The sequence below is a fragment of the Cupressus sempervirens genome, chromosome 3, assembly GCF_028749045.1.
Source record: "Cupressus sempervirens isolate cs-2001-9-10 chromosome 3, ASM2874904v1, whole genome shotgun sequence".
NCBI lineage: Eukaryota > Viridiplantae > Streptophyta > Pinopsida > Cupressales > Cupressaceae > Cupressus > Cupressus sempervirens.
Window position 1 is genome coordinate 28,112,332 of NC_143120.1, and position 17,264 is coordinate 28,129,595.

The window sequence follows — 17,264 nt, forward strand, 5'->3', positions numbered from 1 at the left end:
TTCTTTTAATTAAATAGGAAATATTTAATTAAATTAAAAGAGGGATTTTTCTCTTAATTAATTAAATGTGGATGAATTATTTAATTAAAAGCGAAGTTTTTTTTAATTAAATAGGGACTTATTTTATTTAATTAAAAGAGAGATTTTCTTTTAATTAAATAGCTTAGGATAAAATGATCAACTTTAGAAAAATAAATAATCGAATTTGATCAAGGAAATTGATTTGAATTGATTTAATAAAATATTGCAAACCATTGATTCAGGAAATTGATAAATTGAATAATAGGGGCCCATAGTCTAGGCAACTATTTTAAGGTGCATACATTTGCCCCTCTTTGACTAATATGTGATCGATTTGGGAACACATGTAGTCAAAGAAAGAAATTGAAGTGTGAGATCGATTTGGGATCACAAAACAACCCAGATGTGTAGTCGATTCGGGAACACATTAGGACAAAGAATACAATTAAATTTTGACTTGAAAAAGTCGAGGATAAAACTAATAAAATTGAATCAAAGATTGAAGTTTGATAAGTACTGCCCCCTCGTGATCAAAATCAAAATGAGATAGAAGAGAGACAGCAAATTGATAAATTTGATCAAATCGAACAAAAGATAAAGTTCTTGATGTAAGATGAAAGCTATAAGAATCACAAAACTAAGGTAGATCATCAAGCATGAAATATTATGCCCCAAAGTTGAAGTAGAAGAAAAGAAGTAAGGTGAAAGCAAATGGAAGGTAGAAATTTGGAAGATATGGAAAGAAATAGAAAGAAGAAAATATAATGCCCAAAATCAATCAATTGTTTAAGATAGAAATTTCAATTGAGATTACGAAAGAAGATAAGGAAATGAAGATCAAAACATGACCACAGTTGATTAAAAGTCCACAATAAAGATGAAGGGAAAGCCCTTTCAAATTGATAATGCAGCCTAAAAATGCATACTAACATGAAGTCTAATAATGCAAGCTACATGAAAATGCAAAGGTGCACTTACAATAGAGCAATTGTAACATAGGATTTTGTGTTTATCATTCATTATAGAATGTTAAAGAACTTACTTTCATCATTGGGCCATTATTAACAGACATCGAAAAATCACACAATCATCACTAGTCACAAGTGTAACTATGAAGATATGAATGTGATTTATATCAGAATGGAATGTGCAAATATTCTAACATAAGCTTCAAAGACATAAAGGTCAAGATGACTTCGATGTTAGCTTACCCAATTTAATGTAGCAAATAAAACATATGCCTCATGCCCCAAGTCCTCTAGCTATGCATCCCAGAGAGACTTAGGAACAATGACACTTGACAAAAATCAATAACAGTCAGCACACAAAGAAAAGATCATGACATCGCTCAAACATTAAGTGTTATGTTTAAAAATTTAAGTGTGTTAACTGATATCAAGTTCCGAGAATAAGGATCAAATGCTTGCAAACAGATAAGATTACATGACAAAATTGGGTAAGACGAAACCAATAAGTGTTGAGAAACACTTGATGTTAGGGGTTGTATTGAAAAATACAATTGGGGTGGTGTTGAAAACACCGTTTGCAAGGTGTCCTAAAGATTAATGCATCCAAGAGACCGAAGCTAACACAATTATGCCCCCTAGACAAAGACCAATTCTAGACCAAGGCAACAAGGACAAGGCATGATGGAGAAAGGCTAAGTGTGAGGACGCATGCTAAGAAATAGGGGTGCAAAGGCCTCAAGTAGCATCTGTTTCCAAGTTTTCACCACTTGAATATTTATATATTTTTTAGTTTTTTCAAGGCTTTTTATATTAAAAAAAATTGTATTTTTGCTACCAAGGCACCTGTTTCCAAGTTTTCACCAAGACACTTTTTCTTCTTTTTTTGAATTTTTGAATTTTTGAATTTTTTATTTTTATTTTTGGAATATACAATTTTTTTTGGAGATACATCAAAGCGCCTATTGCTAGGTTTTCACTAAAATGATCATTTTTTGTAGAACATTTTCCAATTTTTAGAATTTTCACAATATATCATTTTTTTGGATTTTTAAAATATATCATTTTTTTGTATTTTTTCAGGATCAATAAATATGTACAAAGATGCCCCCAGACAGAACGAGCATCATGAATAGAACTTCTTCAGGTGCAAGACATTGACAGGATCAGGGAGTTGCTCTCCCTTTGTTGTAGATAGTAAATAGGCACCAGACCCAAAAGCTGCTGTAATAATGTAAGGTTCAAGCCAATTAGGTTCAAACTTACCCTTTTGATCTCTATTCTATTGATTCTTAGGATTTACATGTAGGACAAGATCTCCTACATGGAATTCTCTAGGTTGAACCTTTTTGTTGAATGCTTTTGACATGCACTTTTGATAGACCCTCATATGGTCAAATGATGCTTCACATTAAAGGTAACATTGATTCAGCACCATATGTAAGGGAAAACGGAGTAGCCCCAGTAGGAGTGCAAATACTCATTCTATAGGCCCACAAAGCCGGATTTATCTGTAAGTGCCAATCATCTACCATTCTTATGAAGTGTTCTATGCAAGATTTTAAGAACGATTTTATTTGATGCTTCTGCTTGACCATTTCCTTGCGGCAAATAAACAGAGGACCAATGTTGTTTTATCTTGAATTTCTTACATAGTTGCTTAAGGTCCTTATTTTTAAACTGGCCTCCGTTGTTAGTGATAATCTCGGAAGGCACTCCATATCTATAGATAATATGATTCAAAATAAATAGAGAAACTATCTTGCTCAAGGCAACGAAAAGTGGGACAACTTCTACTCATTTAGTGAAATAATCAGTGGCGGTGATAATAAACTTGTGTCCACATGATGAGTTGGGATGAATCTACCCAACAAGATCAAAGGCCCAGTGCTGAAACGACCAATGAGAAATAGAAAGAATGAGCTCCCTACCTGGAGCATGTATCAGGTTACCATGTTTTTGACACTTTTCACATGACTTTGCAAAAGCTACTGCATCAGTCTGCATTGTGGGCCAATAGTACCCTGCCCTAAGCAACCTTTGAGCCATGGAAAGACCATTAGAATGTCCCCACAGATACCCTCATGGATGTCAACTGACACTTGATTAGATTCTTCCTTTTCTAAGCATCTAAGAAGTGTTCCATCTAGACCCCTCCTATACAAATCACCAGAGATAAGGGAATGGCGAGAGGCATTTCGAATAAAGTTTCTGTGTTCAAATCAGTTAAAGGTTTTAGGTATAATTCCATCACAAAGATATGAGTAAATGGCACCATAACGGGATGACTCACGACCAACAAGGGTACAAATAACATGACTTTCTTGGGAATCATAGATAGGGCGATGTAGCTCTTCCACCAGGAATTCAAATCTTGATTCATGCTACTCTAATTGAAGAAGTGAAGCAAGTGTAGCCATAGCATCAGCTGCCTTATTTTCTGCTCGAGGGATTTGCTGAAATGAGACGAATGTGAAGTAAAGTCTCAAGGAATCAACCATTTTCTTGTAAGGTACCAATTTCTCATTTTTTGTTAGACAATCATCATTGACTTGTTTGATTATCAACTGCGAATCTCCATAGATGTGCAACTCTGTAATTCTTCATTCTATGGCCATCTTAAGTCCATTTGTTAAAGCTTCATATTCAGCAATGTTGTTTGTACATGGAAATAATAACTTGTAAGATTTAGGAATCGTGTACCCATGAGGAGAAACAAACAACACACTAGCTCCTAAACCACTTTGCATAAAGGATCCATCAAAGAACATCTTCCATGTTCTTTCAGCCATATACATGAGGTACTCATCTGGGAAATCAACTTGAATAGGTGCATCATCTTGTAGTGGGAAATCAACCAATTGATCTGCTATGGCTTGTCCTTTGATTTCTTTACGCTCAATGTACTCTATGTCAAACTCTGAAAGGATCATCATCCATCAAGTCTATCTATAAGGGCAGCCTTAGTAAGTATTTGAGTGGTTCTATTTTTTCTATGAGGTGTATAGTGTGCGCAAGCATATAATGTCGCAACTTTTGGGAAGCAAACACAACTGCGAGGCAAGCTTTCTCAATACTGGTGTAATTAACCTCATATGAAACAAGAGTACAACTAATGTAATATATTGCTCTTTCTTTCCCATGTTCATCAAGTTGAGCCAATAATTACCCCAAGGCAGATTCTATTGACCTTGAGGTCATGGGTTCGAGCCCCACGGTGGGTGCCAAAAATGTATGCCTAAAATGTGAGCACATTTCTATGAGTCATTATATCCAAGATTACTCAAGAATGAGGTTTCGAATGGTGGCTCATAGCTCTCTATTCATGGAGTGCAAAGGTTTGTAATGGAGGCCCTCAACATGACCTAGTTTGTGCCCATGCAAGTACACTATAAAATGAGAGATTCAAAGATCCAATATGCATGCAAATGGAGATGATAACTAATCTATATGATAACAATGCAAAACAATGCAAGATCTAATCTATGAAAACAAGATCTAATCTATTAATACAAGATCTAAGCTAATATGAAAATGCAAAGATGGATCATGATGATGGAAGCCATGGATGCATGAGAGAAGAAGACAAGAAGATAGAAGTTCTCCACAAAAAGCTTTAGTATTCAAACTTCTTCAAAAATCGCTCTCCAAACCTGCAGCATAACAATAGCCTAAAGTGTGTGTATGTAAAATGAGGAGAGGGCTCTCCCTTGTAAAGAAGATTAAACGATCAAGATTAAGAGGCACAAAGATTTAATCAAGGGTGGAGAAAGAATGATCCATGTGAAATAAAGATCCACCAATAAGAAAATAGGAAAAGAATTAAATGAAATCCCACTTAGAAATATGTGCATTCAAGTGTAGAGGAATTTTTTAATTTTTATTTGTTTTATTTCCTCTTTAAGTGGGGATTTATTTAATTAAAAGGGAGCAAGTTCTTTTAATTAAATAGGAAATATTTAATTATATTAAAAGAGGGGTTTTTCTATGCCAATAGTGGCATGTTGTGATGGTTAAGTTGTTGAATTGTTATCCTTGCCATCAAGGTTCAAATCTAATGGGGATGAGGTCCCTCGTTTGTGGCCTCATTGGTTCATAGCTCCAGGTCAAAGCGTTTACCCCTAACCAAATTTTAAAAAAATAAAATAAAAAAAAGAAGAGAGGTTTTTCTTTTAATTAATTAAATGTGGATGAATTATTTAATTAAAAGTGAGGTTTTCTTTTAATTAAATGGGGACTTATTTTATTTAATTAAAAGGAAGATTTTCTTTTAATTAAATAAGACTTAGGATAAAATGATCAACCTTAGAAAAAAAAAATTTGAATTTGATCAAGGAAATTGATTTGAATTGATTTAATAAAATATTGCAAACCATTGATTCAGGAAATTGATAAATTGAATAATGGGGGCGCATAGTCTAGGCGACCATTTTAGGGTGCATACAGATATTAGGACACCTATACTTGCACATACATGTATATATATATAAATATGTTTGTGTGTGTGCATAAATCAATATAATGGCACAAAAGAATAAAAGATTAAATTTACACACATGTACGTATCTGAGTACATACAAATAGAGGTGGCATAGGTATTGTGATGCCTATATATATATATCATTTAGAGGGAGAACCTTTATAATTATCATTAATATTTGTTCCTTATTGTTTTGAATGATTGCCTATCTTTCCATCAGGCTTTTAATTTCAAATGCTCTTTTCATATATTTCAATCGATGGAGTTACTCGTTTGAATCGATTGGAATTGTAATTTCTTTATGGAACTAATATCTAGCCTTACGTCTGACACCTTGGCCTTTCTTGTGACCAAGCATGCGTTTGCAAACTTGTTTATTTATGTTCTCGCCAAGGCTATGCGAGCATTCTTTTACCCGGTCTTCTTTTATGCTATGCAATTTCATTCTCCCTCACGACAATAAGCCAAGGATTGTGATAACAGCAAAATTCATTAGAAATGAGCTCCGTATCCTTCAAGAGCCTAGCGTATAGCATCAAACTTGCCAAGGCTTTCTTGTATTCATTTTTATAGAATTATCATTCTCACTTGCGGAACGAGGATAGTAAATCTCTAACTGCACAAGGCAATGCATCTCTTTTAGCAGGTTATGCATTCATTATTCCTTGTTATGTTGCAAGCATAAGGATTGAATGTTGATAACATTGTTGTGAACATCATAAGTTGTCATCGTGATTACTGCAAGTAATCTGTATTTATATACCACTTTCAAATTTTGCATATGATATGATTTATGCAAGAACCGAAATACTTTTTGTGCATATTTTTATTCTCGCTGGCTTATTGAGAGGTGTTGGCAATATGCCTCTCAGATAAGAAGAACATGTGATGCCATGATAAAGATTTTGTACAATGATTTGGATTTACAAATACAAATTAATACCAGAATTGAATTTTTTTGTAGGATCTTCTAGGAAGCAACCATAAGGACTGGATTGGTCAAGATGAAGGGTGGGAGTAGAGAACATCCCTGCAATGGCAAAAACAAGATGAAATCAGTGATGTACTTATATATGTAACAACATTAAATAACAAAGTTATCTCATGGTTGTCCAATGTATAAATCTTATCAAACGAAAGGTGGGTTGATGCTCTGACACCAGGATGCTCAGTGGTTGGACAGTGGTGTCCCAGGCCTAATTCCAAAGTACGGAGGGCCTTTCTCGGATGAGATTGTGTGTGGATACTTAAGGGTCCGCATTGCTTCTCCTCTCCACCAAATGCCAAGGCTTGCACAAGATAGAGATACAATCTGCATTTAATATTTTTTGGGAACAAGTATTTTACATATATGATATTTGAAATCTCAAGTTGAAGAAATTGTTAGATGGTTAATATTGTTAAATCAGTTATTCCCTTCAATGCTAAGAAATCAACTTTCTTTTAAATGTATTAGGAAATCAGTGAAATCACTTGAAATGTAACTGCCTATATGAGATAGGCTTGATGGTTGTTATATCTGTCCTTATTGTGAACAAAAAATATAAAGGTATCTTTTTTTTACTTATAATTGTCATTATTGGCAATGGAAAAAGGGATGTTAGAGTGGTTTTGTTGCCCTAAATGGTATTGGTTATTACGATACAGTGATATATCTTTTGTGCCCTAAGCAATATCTATGGACTAACCTAGGATTTTGCAGATGTTGCCCTAGGCGAATTCCGGTTTCAGAATTTGGTATATTTCAAACTTCAAATCCTCAATTTAGTTTTATTTGATTATGCCTTCAATTGTTAGTTATGATATTTCAATTAAACTGATTGTAACTGTTAATCTCTTTTGCATGAACATGTAAGAGAACCGTTATAATTGTCTTCTCATGAATGTGAAGTAGTAATTGTATTTTGATGATATGCTTGTTGTTAGCTAAGGCTTGGGAAAAGTGGACGTTACACAATGTTTTTAGGCACCAACCTACTACAGGCACCAGTCCCTACATTTATGAGCACCAACTCACTGGAAGCTCCAACTCACACAATTTGTAGGCACCAACCCCCACTTTAATAATGTTGCTTCTACAACAGCAAATGGATACTATTTCTCTCTATAAGTCTGGTTATGTTCCTTCTCTAATCTGCCTGATCACAATAAGTCATCCTCACAAATCTTCATATACTCTTCTTCATATATTATTTTCTTCGTACGTGAAACTGCTAGTGTATATAAGACATTCTTCTTTTTCAAATCTGGTCTCAACATCTGAAGGATCTTCTATTTATTCCACATACTTCTCAATTCTGATGAATAATTCTCATTTAGAGCCTTATTAAAACCAGATGCACATCTATATGCCGGTTGTCTTCAAAACACAAACACATAATACATCACAATTAAAAATTCTGATACATATATATCAGATTGACAGATTTGATTACATATGTTTTTCGTTTCAAACGCAGCACCCACTAACTTCATACACAAATTCTAATTTTCTTTCTTGAATATATATTAATTGTCACATTCCTTTGAATAGACACCATCAATGAGACACCTTCCTTAATATTTACTAACGAATCTGATTAATCTTGCACCCCTTCATCAACAAAATACTGATTGCTTTTACCAACAAGAATAAACCTCATCTCTTAATTAAGAAAATCGCTCTCATATATCTTAAGTCGGCAATAGTGAATAACCACTGTTTAAACTTTATACCAAAATAGCTATTTATAGTAAAGGTTGTCTATAATTTCCTTTAAGGTGCTGCTTCTCTTAATGTAGTCACCCATTTGATGCTTGTCCATATGTTGCCAATAACCACAATGAATTTTTGCAGATTTCAATACAGTTTAGACGTGAAATGTTAGTGCTCGGACCTTTCGACACAGATTCATAGTTGTATTCATAAACTTTAAACATCGCATTGTTAAGTTTGGATTGTTATCTTCCATGTGTGATTGTCTCTTATTTTGAACGCTGTCTTTATGCTTATTCTCTGGTCTTCATAACACAAAGGTAGTTGTGTTCGGTTGTCCAATAAGTCAATACCGACTTCATATATATTGCCCGACTTCCTTTTTCAAAGCCTTCAATGTCATAGAGTCATATATTACTGCTTCCTTTCAGAATGACAGCTTCATTTGTTGGCTCCCTATTTAATATAAAATGGCATCTGCTCCACTCAATAGAAACTTCCTTACAAACTAGTGCAGCCCCTATGTATTCAAGTTGCCTCAGCTCTTTGTTCTGAGTAATATCGCTGCACTTCTCAAAGTTGATCACCGTTAGTAATCGCTTCCATTTATAAATATAATTATTTTATTCTGAATGCTTATGTACTGTTGGATTGTTTGCTTAAGTAATCGATGTTAGGAATTATGATCACTTTTTATATTTCAACACTACTGTTATTTACATTGCTGTTCATAATAGTGGCTCCCTTAACCATTTCCTCTAAATGCAGACCTGTCAGTGAGTTTGAGTTACGTGACACTTAATGCTGACAGCAAACATGCTTTTATTATCTTTTCCACAACAGCATCTGTTAGAAAATATGGATCGGTTTCTGCAAATGTAATTATATTGCCGTTGTTATAGATACGTTCCAAATGCAGATTTGGATCTCATATAGATATGAGAGGAGATATGTCTCTAAGGTTTAATCATCGTTTGATTAATATATTTAATAATAATAATCTGTATTATATATGTGTGTGTGTGTGTATAATGTATATAATATAATATATATATTATATACTATAATATATAAAATAATATATATTATTCTTACATAAATATGTATATATAGAAAATGATGATTTACCAATAACAATAATGTTATCGAATCAATCCAACAGAAGCTACAACTTAACACTCCCTCTTAGCTATGAAGAATTTGTAGAACACATTATGTTCTCAAGTACATGAAGAGATATCATCTCAATATGATATTCAATTCACTATAAGGCTAAATTTCTCAACGCTCCCTCTTTAGCAAAAATAATTGAAGTAATTATAAAACAAGATTTGAACACCACTTTAAGTGTGGTCTATGACAGATTTAAGTTGTGGTGTTCGGCAAGATCTGGCTTGAAGAACCATAACAATTGATTTTCATGGTGTCTGGCAAAATCCGGCCCAAATAACCATGATGAGTTGATTATCAAGGTGTCCGGCAAAATCCGGCCTGAAGAACCATGATGAGTTGATTATCAAGGTGTCTGGCAAAATCTGGCCTGAAGAACCATGATAAGTTCGTTATCAAGGTGTCCTAAAAAATCTGACCTGAAGAACCATGATAACACTTGCTCCAACACATTTTGGTGTTTATAAGATAGATCACCTATTGATAAAGTCGTCACCTTACAATAGCTACCTTCTGGTTGATACATTCATTATCATGACTTCAAACACTTTGGGACAACTTAATGAACTCTATCATGATAATAGGTCTACCATTTATAAGATCGTCACCTTACAATGGTTACCTTCTGTGTATATATGTCCCTGAAAGATCGTCACCTTTCATTACATATCATATGTGAAATAGTAACCACCATAAACGAAGTCAAAGGGTGGTACAAAGACTTTCACCTCAATTCTATCTCATAGAGAAGAATACATTATAATAAATTTTACTTAGAACTTCTCCTCATAGAGAGGATATCATTTACAAAGGATTGCACTTCAAAATTTTTGCTCTGAACAATGATCTTGGGAAGTCAGGTCTATTAGTTATTCCCATAGAGGCTCTCTTCCCCAAGGATTCTTGTCAGATTCACTATGAATTTGATATTTGGTGATAAGTCATCACTTCCTCATGATATACATAGGGGTAGGCCCATCAAAACATGTAGTCACACACGTGTGTTTCTAGACTCCCCTTGAGTATCAATCTTCTAAGCTCTTGTGTTGCTTTAGAAGAAGTGTCATACTCCGTCTTAATGTAGAAGAATCTCATAATTTCAATCATCAAAGATGTTTGCTTCAACAGCCTCACTTTATCCATCTTGATCATCAGGGTCTTTGGAGCTACTTTCATTAGATTGAGTCTACACAATATTTGGTAACATATGTAAAGTACCAACCTTTTTATCCTGTAAGAATATCCTCAAACGTAAAGGAAAAGATCAAGGAAAACAACCCTTATAGTATGTATAGAATTACAAATAAGAGAGACTACAAAGAGGAGATAAATGTAAAAGATAAGAATACTTATTTGCACATGAAGATTCATAAATTGTCTTCTTAGATTATTTGAGAATGGAACATCTCCCCTCTAAAGAAGGTTCAAGTGGGAAAGGAACATTGACTATTATTCCCCCCACAATGTAAAATTCTCACTCATTCTTATATTGTAGAACAATTTTGTATCAAATATGACAACTCCTTTCTAAGTTCCAACTTGCTCTTTTCATCCATTGAAGGTCCAAAACATTCATTTAGCTTAAAAATAGAAGCGAACATGTCCTTCCATTTTCTCAAACTCGTCCACGATATGCCAATATTTTGGTTGAGTATGATTGTGCCACATAAATGAATATCTTGCAATCTTTATATTCCAAATTTATATCATTAGTGAATCCATCACAACGTGGTTTATTCCCTCTGAATTAATATGATCAAGATCACCAAAGGTTGACTTAATCATATCCTCTATATGCTCTCTCTCTTTTAAGGTTGCCTCAAATGTCAACCTCCCTCTGAATTTCAATAAAATTCTTGGAGGAAAAAAATTAATGCACATGGCTAGTATAGAAATAAAAAATGTTAACATTAATTAGAATGTTAGTAATTTAACTCATGCTTATTATTAACAATAGCATAAATGATAGTAACAAAACTCTTTATTTTGTATTTTCAATAATGGAAATAAGATAACAAAATACTTAATCTGTTACTTATCATACTTTGATAATAGATCTCACAACCATCAAATTATTCAATCTCATTTTGAATTAAAATGTCATCATTCCTTAGTAGATCAAGATTATTCATTTACTTTGCACATAAATAGATATCATTCACAAAAACAAATATTCATGGCTTCCTTATAAATAATCTTCCTTAACTAAATCATTCATAAATTAATAAATTAGAATATTCTCCTACATTTTTACCTTCTTACTAATAGTGGAACATTCGTAACTTAATAGGTGCTGGAACCTTATGCTTGGTGGTACACGATCTTTTATTAATGCGATGCTCTTCCAATTCGCTTCTCCATATTTATCTATTTTAACTTTATTTGTCAGTTACAAACTTCATAGTGTTCAATACATTCCCAATATTGGTGATTTGTACTTTCTTTGGATTCTCTGATAAGACAAATAACTCTCTCATGCTGACTATGTCTTCTTAATTACATATCTCTCTTTGATTACTAGTGGCACCACTAAAATTAGGAAGATTGATCAGATAATATTCTTAAGACAGAGACGATGTTATTTGACTTGGGATCCCACAATAGCAATAATTAAGAGCTATAAGACTTCCATACAATCATATAATAATGCCTCCTTAATCAATATAATTAAAATAGAGGGCGAACTGAGGACCCGAGCGCATGTTTTCTTTTCCTCCATCATTGTTGACTTGCGCTCAGTGACATCTTGGATATCGATAGCAACATTTGTGCAAGAATTACTAATCCTCTTGGATACTTAGCATCATTCATCATAGCAATTCTTATTTGCGGTTATATCATCATCACAAAATCAACGTGTGGAAAAGTGATGCACACACAAAAATTCATTACTCATTTATATTGTATTCAGGATTACATTAGGCAAGAGGGGCATCTCAAGTTTTATCTCCATATTGTTGGTGGAACTATCCATAGAGGACCATCGTGTGTATTTCCATATCTAAAAGTCCCAAGCAGGGGATCGATAGGGTTGCACTTGTGATTGTAGACAACTCTCCTCCTTTGGTTGCACTCCCAAACCCCATACCGCAGTTTGCAAGTTTCATTTTGTCTTTTTCCCAATTCAAACCTTTTCTCCAGCAAATTTCTATCACATTGTATTGGGAGACGGATGTAGACAAGGTCACCTGAATGATCAATACTTTCATGAAAATCCAGCCATATAGAATCTCCAATCCATGAAGATGATTGACAGTATATGCAAGTCTACTTGTGCACAAATGAATCAAGGATCAATAAGTAATCAAACCATAATATCCACATTGCAACAAAGACGCAGACATTTGCCAGTTGGTGTCCTTGAGCTTTGGAGGAAGTTTTCCTACGAACATTTGCATTCTTATTTTGCATCATTGGCATTCTTGTCAGTTTCTGTACAATATCTCGAAAACTCGGAATCATCTGCAATCACAAACATTGTGTGCGATCAGACAGGTTGATCTTTGGTTTCACTGATCAAGACAGTGGATCTTCGTGGCTTCAGATTTCATCAAACTAGCCAACTCTCCTTCATACTTATTGACCATTATTCGTCTTCTCTGGTGATGCCAATCCTTCCACATTGATGGTAATTAATGTTTTTGTCTTATATATAATATAGTTTTGTGGTGCTACCTTTCTTGTTCACAGGCATGAAAACTTTGGCCATTGAGTTTTATATTTCCTTCCATCCAATTTGATGACTCTGCATTTTCTAATGAATGCCGCAATATATTATTTTTACTTATTACTCAATTATTTAACATTAGATTCTTCAGAGTGTTAGAAATGGAAATGATAACACAACAAGGAGTACATAGAAACTATCTCAACCATAATATTGATGGAATCACAATCATGCAAATACTCTTACAACCACAACCTTCAATAAGGGGTTCATATGTAAATTCCATTTCTCATTTTATCTTTTATTTCTTATCTTAAACTTGCAGCTTGGCTCTGATACCATGTTAGAAAACATGGATCGGTTCTGCAAATGTAATTATATTGCCATTGTTATAGATATGTTCCAAGTGCAGATTTGGATCTCATATAAATATAAGAGGATACATGTCTCTTAAGTTTAATCATCATTTAATTAATATATTTAATAATAATAATTTGTATAATATGTGCGCGTGCGCGTGTGCGCGTGTGCGTGTGTGTGCGTGTGTGTGTGTGTGTGCGTGTGTGTGTCATCACATTGAGCTTTCAAAATAGAAAACCTAAAGTCTGAGTCATGATCATACATATATGCTGAGTATTTAAACTTTAGATGTATAACAAAGAGGCAAACTTTAAATACAAAAATGAAAATCATAAATCATATAAGACATCATGATAAACGTCTAGTTCTAACTTGAACAGTGAAAATCAGAAAAGTTTAGCAGTTTACTGTTAATCAATATTGTATCAAAGTTTCAAACTGATCACATATTGAATTTAGCTTGGTAAACAGCAAGCTGATATACAACTAACAAACTGAAACAAAAATCATACATCTTAATCCATGTGGCAGTATTTCTAACATTGTGCAAGGGGCAAAACAATTGTGAGCTGACATGGTGTTTCCGGCTGCAGGGTACATACCCAGGCAAGTACCCAGTGTGGGATACATGTACTAGTAGCCGGTCCATGTACCAGGGGTCTGGGTACACATACCCATCCACTTGTGACTGTGTGTATTACACCTATCCTTTAAACTTTATCAGGCTTGTGTTCCTTAATGTTTGACTGGCTTTGACTAATACAAACTGATGCTTTCCTTAGTAATTCAGTATATTTCTTCCTCTAAATACATTCCTATAAGAATGTGCAGAACAACTTAAACGATCATTGTCCATGCATAGTGTAATGGGGCATGTCTTCAATAATTAGCCTTGCAAACTTGTCTATGCACACTTATCTATGCTACCAAGACACTTCCTTATAGATTAATGATGTTCATGCATACTACTATCTATAACTTGATCACAAGAATTCTCTCTAGGCTTTGACATCAATGACAACTTCATTTTTGTGCCTTTGACATCAATGATCATATTTCCAATAGGTCATTTGTAAACATTTTCTATGAATCCCAATTCGATTTTCCATGTCTCGAGTTAGTCCGCAACCATTGAATTTAGGAAAATGTCTCAATATATGAACATGTTGACAAATGGTGTAATATTGTGTTAAGTTAAGCTCGTTCTCCTAGCCTTTAACAATCCCTATACACACTTCTTTGTACATGTATCCACATTGTATCCATTCAGGCACACAGAGACGAATCAACAATTATGCTCAACTGTACACCTATCCCAATACATCCATTGTTTTTTCTCATCTGACCATTTTCATACTTAGGTTAGTTTTGTGAACACGTGTTCAATCCCATGGTTGTGGACTTGAGCCCTACAATCTCAAAATTCACATACATGTATACCCATTTCACACCCATTCTATTAGTTGTAATCTGACTAAACACATGTTTTTACAATTCGATTTTACAGGCTTGTGTTTAGAGGCATTCATTTCCATTCATTTCATCATCTCTCATGTCTCTCGCATCCACTCATTTGAGAAGTGTTAGAACACTTAAGTTTGGTGCTTTTAAATGAATCTAAAGCTGCATATGCGTTCGAGGACATGTGTTTGTTGTTTCTGACTTTTTTAACATTTCCAGGGGTCAACCTAAGAGAAAATGTCCCTTTATAAAATACATGCACTTTTATGAAGGTATTTCTAAAAATTGCTCGTCTAGATAGTAGAGCAAAGAAGAGTAGTGAAACACAGGAACACACTCCCCCAAGTCCACGTTTCTAAGATGGGGATGTCTTTAGGATGCGAGGATAGGAACGAAGCATTCCCTTGCCATCCCACCACCACCATTGCGGCATCCGAAGACAAGGGAGACAACCAAGCATCTTAGGCATAGTTCCAAAAATCGCCATGAAATCGCCGAAATCGCGATAAGATTCATGGCTCCCGATTTTTTTGGAATCGGAAATCGATGGTGGCGATTTTTTCTTGTGAATCGCCTGGATCGCCAAAATCGGCGATTCATGGCAAAAATCGCCAAAATCGCCATCATGAATCTCCAGAAATCGGTCGCGGCAGCAAGGATAGAAAGTTCAATTTTTTTTTAAAAACACATGTTTTATTTGCTTTCTAAGTTGACTTTCCTCTTTGTTATAACCCTAAAGAGCCTTCTATTGGCTTAGTATGAGTAGAATAGAGGAAGAGTGAGAGAGAAGAAGAGAAAAGAGAATCCATAGGTTTCCAACCGGCAAGAAGGAAGAGCACCAAAGAGATCAGAAGTCCATTTGGGGAGGCCATAAATTGCATTGGGAGCATTAAGGAGTCAATATCAACACTCCTCAACTCATTTGCAAGAGGTAAGTGTTGGTTTTTTTTTTGCATGTTAGTGTAGTATGCATTTTTTGTTAAATTTTTTTAGTGTTCATTTGCAAATCTTGAATGTTTTTTATTTTTACTAAATTGCAAACTAGGGTTTGTTGTTTTGTAGTTTTTGTTTATTAGTTGCAAACTTTGATTTTTTACATGAATTTTTTTATTGCAGCAGCCCTTTGCTTTCATTTTCCAATTTCCACAATGGGTAAAAAAGATGAATGCTGGAAATATAATGAAGAGTTTCCTGGGAGAACCAAATATCAAACAAAATGTATATTTTGCAAAGAAAAAATAAATTCGGGAGGTATCTATAGATTGAAATACCACATTGCTGGCATACCTGGCCATGATGTCACAGTTTGCACTCAACAAACCGCTGAGGCAAAACGCTCTTGTTTAGTGGCATTAGAAAAAATTGAACAAGACAAGTTGACTAAGAAAATGCAACTTGAAGGGTTAAGAGGTATTGGCTCCCGTGCTCCCACATCCGCAACTGCATCTACATCTGCAAGTGCATCTGCATCAGCTTCCGCATCCGTAGGTTGTGTTGGAGAGGGTTCTTCTAGGCCTCCTTTTCATCCTAGTGCTAGTGCTCATGTGAGTGTTAGTGGTAGTCGGTCTCATACTGAGACAGAGTCCAACACCAACCTATTGCGGCTTAAAGTGCGGAAAAGCAAAATGGATAGTTACTTTGTGCCCCGCACTACTCCTGGCTCCCAACCCACGCTTGAGGGCATGGGTTTGAACAAGGAGATTCATGATGCTGCCAGAAAAGAGATTTGCAAATTCTGGTACTTTTGCAACATTCCATTTATTGCAGCCAGGTAATTGATTTTTTTTCTTTGTTATCTTCAAAGTTAAAGTTAAAAGTAAAAGTAAAACTTTAATTATATCTACTTGTTTTATGATTTTAGTTTTTGACATCTAAATTTCTAATCAATATCATTATCTATTTGTGACAGGACTCCTTATTGGCAGAACATGATAGATGCAGTTACCATTTGTGGTCTGGGGTTTAAAGCCCCAACTGAGGCTGAGTTGAGTGGATACCTCCTGGAGGAAATGGTTGAGGATATGAGGCATGAGCTTGAGGACAACCGAAAGGAGTGGATCGAAAAGGGTTGCACCATCATGACTGATGGTTGGACAGATAGGAGGGGAAGAACACTCCTCAATTTTCTTGTATCCTGTGGAGGTGATTGATCATTCTACTTTCCTACATACATAATTTTGAATCGTGATTGACTATTTCAAATTTTGATTTGTTGATTGCTAATAGTAATTATAATTCGTTGTTTTGTTACTTGTAGGATATACCATGTTCCTCAAATCCATTGATGCTTCTGCTCATGTAAAAAATGCCACATACTTATGTGAGGTTATTGAGGAAGTTATAGCAGAGGTGGGGGAACAACATGTGGTGCAAGTGGTGACGGATAATGCAGCAAGTTATGTTGCTGTAGGTAAACTTTTAACTTTTTAAGTTTTGAAAATAAAT

General features: G+C 34.6%; 1 protein-coding gene and 1 long non-coding RNA gene across 3 annotated transcripts in view; one reads left to right on the forward strand and one right to left on the reverse strand.

Annotated features, from left to right (window-relative positions):
* The window catches only part of LOC149564597 (uncharacterized), a 59,787-nt gene that overhangs the window by 30,395 nt on the left and 12,128 nt on the right, over window positions 1-17,264 (reverse strand). The window lies entirely within an intron of this gene.
* On the forward strand, window positions 15,598-17,263 carry LOC149564598 (uncharacterized). Its single transcript, XM_089816893.1, has 4 exons — window positions 15,598-15,750; window positions 15,936-16,590; window positions 16,729-16,961; window positions 17,077-17,263. Exons 2-4 carry the CDS (start codon window positions 15,968-15,970, stop codon window positions 17,247-17,249), a joined length of 1,029 nt encoding a protein of 342 aa, XP_089673019.1. The 5' UTR covers window positions 15,598-15,750; window positions 15,936-15,967; the 3' UTR covers window positions 17,250-17,263.

What these genes read in the sequence shown, in the direction of transcription:
- LOC149564598 (XM_089816893.1), top strand. Translation starts at nt 15,968, where the DNA reads ATGGGTAAAAAAGATGAATGCTGGAAATATAATGAAGAGTTTCCTGGG. An exon ending in ATTCCATTTATTGCAGCCAG is followed by an intron (nt 16,591 to 16,728) that starts GTAATTGATTTT and finishes TATTTGTGACAG; the next exon opens with GACTCCTTATTGGCAGAACA. An exon ending in TTTTCTTGTATCCTGTGGAG is followed by an intron (nt 16,962 to 17,076) that starts GTGATTGATCAT and finishes TGTTACTTGTAG; the next exon opens with GATATACCATGTTCCTCAAA.